General features: G+C 41.9%; 1 protein-coding gene across 1 annotated transcript in view; it reads right to left on the reverse strand.

Annotated features, from left to right (window-relative positions):
• The window catches only part of LOC133663575 (sodium channel subunit beta-4-like), a 46,142-nt gene extending 42,187 nt beyond the window's left edge, over window positions 1-3,955 (reverse strand). Inside the window, exon 1 of the mRNA XM_062068138.1 lies at window positions 3,750-3,955. Coding sequence (XP_061924122.1) covers window positions 3,750-3,810 — 61 coding nt within the window. The 5' untranslated portion in view covers window positions 3,811-3,955. The remainder of the gene's footprint in view (window positions 1-3,749) is intronic.
• Window positions 3,956-7,700: the final 3,745 nt, after the last annotated feature.

Below are 7,700 nucleotides of genomic sequence, written 5' to 3' on the forward strand. Positions count from 1 at the left end.
GTTTTGTTTTTACCTTTAGGGCAGGGGTCGGCAACCTTTACCACTCAAAGAGCCATTTTGGCAAGTTTCACAAATTAAAGAAAATAATGGGAGCCACAAAAAAAAATTCAAAATTTTAAATGAAAAACACCGCATACAAAGCTTAAATTGCTTTGTGCTATGTTAACCAGGGGTCTCAGACACACGCACCGGCATGCACTTTAATATGTAAATTTGATAGTAGCGCGGCCTGCGAGTTTTGAATGAATGGCGCTTGATAGCGTCATGCCTGCCAATCCTTTCATTATTTCCGGGAGACTCCCGGATATCAGGACATGATGGCACTGCTTTTGGCTCCCTCTACAGCCTGCTCAAACAGTGTACCTGCTCGACCACATGTAGAATGCAGCTTCAGCTGGCGTACTAGGTCAGCAGCCACACAGCTTACACTGACGGTAGCCGTAAAAAAAAATCTTTAACACTGTTACGTTACAAATATGCGCCACACTTTGAACCCACACCAAAAAAGAATGACAAACACATTTCTGGAGAACATCTGCACTGTAACACAACATAAACACAACACAACAAATACCCAGAATCCCATGCAGCACTAACTCTTCCGCTCAACCGACGCACGGAGGGGGCGGGGGTTTGATGTGTGGGGGGGTTTGGTGGTAGCGGGGGTGTATAATCTAGACCGGAAGAGTTAGGGCTGCTTGGGATTCTGGGTATTGGTTGTGTTGTGTTTATGTTGTGTTACGGTGGGATGTTCTACAGAAATGTGTTTTTCATTCTTTTTTGCTGTGGGTTCACAGTGTGGCGCATATTTGTAACGTAACAGTGCTAAAGTTGTTTTATACGGCTACCGCCAGTGTAAGCTGTGTGGCTGATGACTAAGTATGCTTTGCTGTCTCCAACGTGTGCAAGTAAAAGCTACATACAACATGTGGCCGGGCTGGCACGCTGTTTGTAAATGCTATAGAGGACAATTACTGCAGTGCATTCAGGGCACGCCCTTAATTTAGTAATCAGAGTGAAAATAGGATTATATTTGCCCTGGGAGTTAACTAGGAGAGGCACTGAGATCCAGAAGTCTCCTGGGAAAATTTGGGGGGTCGGCAAGTATGCAGCTGAGCCGCATCTGAGTGGTCAAAGAGCCGCATGCGGCTCCGGAGCCGCGGGTTGCCGACCCCTGCTTTAGGGCCATAAAGTGTCGAAGTCATTAAAATGTTAAAAACAAGTCAAATTATTATTATTTTTATTTTATTTAACGCTTACAGTAAATCTCTACAGTATATCAACTTCAGGTTGATAAAAAATTTTAAAAAACAAAAAGGTTTTATGCCTTTTCTGTCAAGACAACTTTGTTTTTCATAATAAAACGGAAATATGCAGTATTTCCCCCACTTCCCAAAACATTCAGAAAGCATTGTTTAATGTGAAGTAATTAGAGCATTAAAAACATCAATAATGCAAGACACCATTGATATTAATTCATTGTTATTTTTGAGTAATCACAGTGAAAAGATAAATAAAATCCCATTAAATATATTTAGGATACAAAAGGTGCCCCACTCAAAGTGATACATTTGTATTAGTTTTTTTTGTACTTTCAACAATTAAATTACGAGATCAACTTCAGATATATCTGTCAATTTTACGTTTAACTATTATTTTGTTTGTTTTATGCTCTTTTGTCAAAGAAAACGTTGATGTTTTTGTATGGCAACCACACAATATATGCAATATTTTCCACATAAAACATTTTAAAGTGAAATATTTGAAATAATTGGAGCCTTGAATAGGTTAATAATTCATTATAACATTGATTTTTTTTTTTTTTTAAGCAATGGCAAAAAAAGAAAATTAAAGATAGACAAAATAAAAAAAAGCAGCCTGCATGGCAGCTTTGTGTCAACATTGCAACTTTTTTCTAGTTAGATTTCACCTCATTCCACTTTTTGTAATGTTTATTTTTTATTTTTCCAATAGCATTTCCATAATGTGTGGCGGACCGGTAAACAATTAGCTGTGGGCCGCAAATGGCCCCCGGGCCGCACTTTGGACACCCCTGCCTTATAGGGTAGAAATACAAGCACACACACACACACACACATTCTTGTATTTTTTACCTTCTTGAGACCGCCAAAAAATGCATACGTCTTTAGGACCACCTTATCTAGCTATATAAAGATTGGTATTTACAACATTAATAATATATACAGTACATGCTATGCAAATATAAATAAGGTAACCGTATAGGGTAGAAATACAAACACACACACACGCACATACATGTCTTGCCTACTTTGTGTGGACCCATGTTTGGTTAGTAGGTTGTGAGGGCCCCCCTTTCCACTATAGCTAGAATGATGAAAAAAATATTTCTAGCACTAGATGGGAGTAGAGAGTTCAACCAGGGCCGGCCCGTGGCATAGGCCGTATAGGCAAATGCTAAGGGCTCCGTCCATCAGGGGGCGCCACGCCAGTGCCACAAATGTTGGAGAAAAAAAAAAAAAAGAAAAAAGTTGGTACTATTATTTCTAAATACAAAAAATAATCCCACGTTAATTAAAATGCAAAGTAAAGCCTATTTAATAGAAATATTATTTGTTACAACATTACGCCCCCCTGCCCCCTATCCCTCCGCACGGTGCGCCCCCCTCCCTTCCCGTATCATTACTCTTACCACATCAAAAAATCAACACAAGATGTCAAAACGGCCAAAACTGTCAGGTGCCCAGGGAAGAAAAAAGAGAAAAGAAGAGGAGGAGAAACGAGAAAAAGACAGAGGAAGCAGGTAGGTAACGTTAGCCTACATGAAATTATTTGTCTGTTACAGAATGTGATAGTAACCTGTCTTTTTAGCATTAAGCTAATGTTACATGATTCGGCAATTGCTAATCAATAAATAGCTAGTTCTGTTTTAATGTCGGGTTAATATTGTGGAGGGGGCTAAATTGTTATGGAAAATAATAATGTAACGTTAGGTAATTACAGTACTCCCACCTTACATTCCTCAGGGACATTTGTATTAGATCTTTTAAGCAGGTGTTTTCTGTTTACATTGTTATTGCCTTCTGGTTAGCTAATGTTTGCCCTGCAGGTAATAGTCACTTTTCCACCCCTTTATATATTAGGTATAGTTGTAAGCCTGGTTGTTAAAGTGCACATCATTAATGTTAATTAAGCAATATCACATGAGAGGGAATGCTGTTTTTTAATTTGAGCACTGCTGTGATTCGGTTAAAGATAATCATAACATAACATTCTCATATAATATGTTAATTTGCTTTCTTTAAGTAAAAAAAAAAGGTCAAAGACAAAGCTATTCGGTTTCTTGGTGGTTTGTCAAGTGTATGTCCACACAAGGATGGTGAGACAAACACACACACACACACACACACACACACACACACACACACACACACACACACACACACACACACACACACACACACACACACACACACACACACACACACACACACACACACACACACACACACACACACACACACACACACACACACACACACACACACACACACACACACACAGATAAGGATTGCAGTGAACTAAGAGTCATACTTCCTATAGACTGTGATGCAGTTAGCGAATAATTTGTGACATCATCACATATTTGGTTAGGAGTCATTAAGCTGGATGACGCAGTCTGAGTGAATAAAGTCAAAGGAGGACATGTTTCGAAAGAAGGACCGACCCACTTAAACCCACTAATAGTGTCAAGAAAAAGTGTCACTCACCCAGCAGCAGTGCAACTAGCAGTCTTGGCACACTCCAGCCGGTCTTGTCCAACGACGCCATGGCACCACCTGTCTTGTCTCCCAAACCTGAACGTTGTCCTGGTCTAACCCCGTCACAGGCAACAACAAAAACAACCCAAAATGTGTCCGTCACCAAGGTGGTCCTATAGTCTCCAGTCCCTCCCTCGTCTCCCCTCCCGTCCCAGGGAAAATGAATGGCAAGGAGTTCTGGCCAGGCTGTCTTGTGTGTCGTCCCCCCCCCCCCCCACTCTTCCAGGGCGGGAAAAAAAAAATGAAGCGGTGTGGCGACGTGCTGTTGGTGTCAGACGACGCAGCCTCGCCGCTCTCGAAGAGAGATATCAGCTGGCCGACAAACCCCGCAGGGGGCGGGGGAGATGTATCGGCTGGAGGACGGCTGGATGGAGGGATGCGGCGGAGAAGCGGCGAGCCAGCGTTTCTCCGATGGAGAAATGAGGACTGCTGCAGCGGGAGAGAGAGAAAGCTGGAGGGGGGGGGGGGGGGTGGGGTGTAGTGAAGGTGCGTCATAAACACACACACACACACACACACTCCAGGACAATTTGGCTGAGTCAGCCATACTTTACAGAGTTGGAGACAGGATGAGTGCTTTTTTTTTTTTTTTTTTTTGCTTCAGTCGCACCACACGACCACCACTCGTAGAAGAAGTCTTCCACTTCACGCTGTGCCTCGCAGTCGCCGCCATCTCGCCTCGCTCCGCGGCAAAATGGACGTCACGTTGTTTTTGTTTTTTTTCGATTGATTGAGACTTTTATTAGTAGGTTGCACAGTGCAGTACATATTCCGTACAATTGACCACTAAATGGTAACACCCGAATAAGTTTTTCAACAGTTTTAAGCTGGTTCAAGTCATATCTACAAGATAGCAGGCCTGGCCCTAAGGCAAGATTTTAGGTGGCGCCCCCCCACATCGGCAGTGAAGTGTATATACTCACAAGAAACCGAATAGCTTTGTCTTTGACCTTTTTTTTTTACTTAAAGAAAGCAAATTAACATATTATATGAGAATGTTATGTTATGATTATCTTTAACCGAATCACAGCAGTGCTCAAATTAAAAAACAGCATTCCCTCTCATGTGATATTGCTTAATCAACATTAATGATGTGCACTTTAACAACTAGGCTTACAACTATACCTAATATATAAAGGGGTGGAAAAGTGACTATTACCTGCAGGGCAAACATTAGCTAACCAGAAGGCAATAACAATGTAAACAGAAAACACCTGCTTAAAAGATCTAATACAAATGTCCCTGAGGAATGTAAGGTGGGAGTACTGTAATTACCTAACGTTACATTATTATTTTCCATAACAATTTAGCCCCCTCCACAATATTAACCCGACGTTAAAACAGAACTAGCTATTTATTGATTAGCAATTGCCGAATCATGTAACATTAGCTTAATGCTAAAAAGCCAGGTTACTATCACATTCTGTAACAGACAAATAATTTCATGTAGGCTAACGTTACCTCCCTGCTACCTCTGTCTTTTTCTCGTTTCTCCTCCTCTTCTTTTCTATTTTTTCTTCCCTGGGCACCTGACAGTTTTGGCCGTTTTGACATCTTGTGTTGATTTTTTGATGTGGTAAGAGTAATGATACGGGAAGGGAGGGGGCACACCGTGCGGAGGGATAGGGGGCAGGGGGGCGTAATGTTGTAACAAATAATATTTCTATTAAATAGGCTTTACTTTGCATTTTAATTAACGTGGGATTATTTTTTGCATTTAGAAATAATAGTACCAACTTTTTTTTTTTTTTTTTTCTCCAACATTTGTGGCACTGGCGTGGCGCCCCCTGATGGATGGCGCCCTTAGCATTTGCCTATACGGCCTATGCCACGGGCCGGCCCTGCAAGATAGGAACTATTTTGTTTCCATTGGTGACTTTGTATCAGAACCAACCAACGTATCGTGTGGAGTCCCCCAAGGTTCAATCTTGGGGCCGACTTTATTTAACATGTATATGCTCCCACTAGGACAAATCATGCAAAATAATAACATAGACCAGGGGTGCTCACACTTTTTCTGCAGGCGAGCTACTTTTCAATTGATCAAGTCGTGGGGATCTACCGCTCATTCATATCAGTGGCGTGCGGTGAGGTTAATGTCTGGTGAGGCACTGCATCATCACAGTCAGATTTACAAACATATGAACCCTAAATAGTATCTTATTCACCATGTGATTGGCAGCAGTTAACGGGTTATGTTTAAAAGCTCATACCAGCATTCTTTACACAACTGTAGCACACAAAAAAGCACATTTAATAAAAAAAAAACATTATTATGGTCTTACCTTTCTTGCTGGACAGCCTTTGCGTGTGTACCACGCCGTTTGAAAAGAACGGGTCTTCTGTCCCGAAGTCAAAAGCAAACCTTTTAGCTCCGGCGTTGGTATACCTTTATAATTATTACCTCCTGCTTCGATTGAAAGTCCAGTTTAGAAAACTGTTTTAATAAATGTTTTTAATAAAAGTCCAGGCTAGAGGAAATAAACAATCGCTTGCAAACTTTATTATTATTTTTTTTTCTTCTTCTGCGGCCGAGGAATGATCTCTGGATCACTACCGCCCTCTACCACCAGGAGGCCGGATTACTGCGAGCCTCAACCAGTATGTCTTTTGCAGCAGATTTATGAATGCTCAGCACAAGAAATACGTTACACACATACAGTTTTTGACAAAATACACTGTACATTATATACCTCAGCTAACTAAACTATGCCATAGTTTAGTTAGCTGATATAGTTCATATAGCAATACAGTCTCACTGCACAGCAGCTCAGCAGTTAGCCGAGTCATGGTGCACAATCCATGTTGAGGCACAAATCAGTGACGTGCCTCAACTGGCTGCTGATCACCGCACCGTCTCTTCTCAGTATTTGAACGGCAAATGTGAAAATAAAAATAATCTAAAACTGGTGAAGTTAAATGGAAAATAACTTTAGTATAATCACTGGATACATATAACAATTTAATTATTATTTTTTTCTTCTTACATTTTTTTTCTTTCCATGACGGCAGGTGAGGCCCCGCCTCCCCCTGCCTCTAGTGACGGCACGCCACTGCTGGTAGGTGACCTCATCTTTCCTGGTGATAACAATGTCACCCGTCTCGCTTTTTGTCACTACTTTTTACGGATCCCCCTCCGAGGCCCTAGGCGCATTACGGCAATTTCCCAGCGGGTATAATGGAAATAGAATGAATCTGTGCCAGGGTCAAACTTTCGCTCGCCGCAGATTTACTATCAGGCAAACACGTATAGCTCGGTTGGTAGAGTGGCCGTGCCAGCAACTTGAGAGTTCAATCCCCGCTTCTGCCATCCTATAGTCAGTGCCCACCCGCTCCCAGTGCCACCCACACTGGTTTAAATGTAACTTAGATATTGGGTTTCACTATGTCAGGGGTCGGCAACCCGCGGCTCCGGAGCCGCATGCGGCTCTTTGACAACTCTGATGCGGCTCAGCTGCATACTTGGCAATCCTCCCGGTTTTCTCAGGAGACTCTTGGATCTAAGTACCTCTCCTAGATAACTCCCAGGGCAAATATAATCCTATTTTCACTCTAACTACTAAATTAAGGGCGTGCCCTAATTGCACTGCAGTAAATGTCCTCTATAACATTTACAAACAGCATGCTAGCCCAGCCACATGTTGTATGTTGTTATTACTTGCACTTACAGGAGACAGCAAAGCATACTTACTCATCAGCCACACATCTTACACTGACGGTAGCCGTATCAAACAACTTTAACACTGTTACGTTACAAATATGCGCCACACTGTGAACCCACACCAAAAAAGAATGAAAAACACATTTCTGGAGAACATCCCACTGAAACACAACATAAACACAACACAACCAACACCCAGAATCCCATGCAGCACTAACTCTTCCGGTCTAGATTATACA

Source organism: Entelurus aequoreus, linkage group LG13 (assembly GCF_033978785.1).
Source record: "Entelurus aequoreus isolate RoL-2023_Sb linkage group LG13, RoL_Eaeq_v1.1, whole genome shotgun sequence".
Taxonomy (NCBI): Eukaryota; Metazoa; Chordata; class Actinopteri; order Syngnathiformes; family Syngnathidae; genus Entelurus; species Entelurus aequoreus.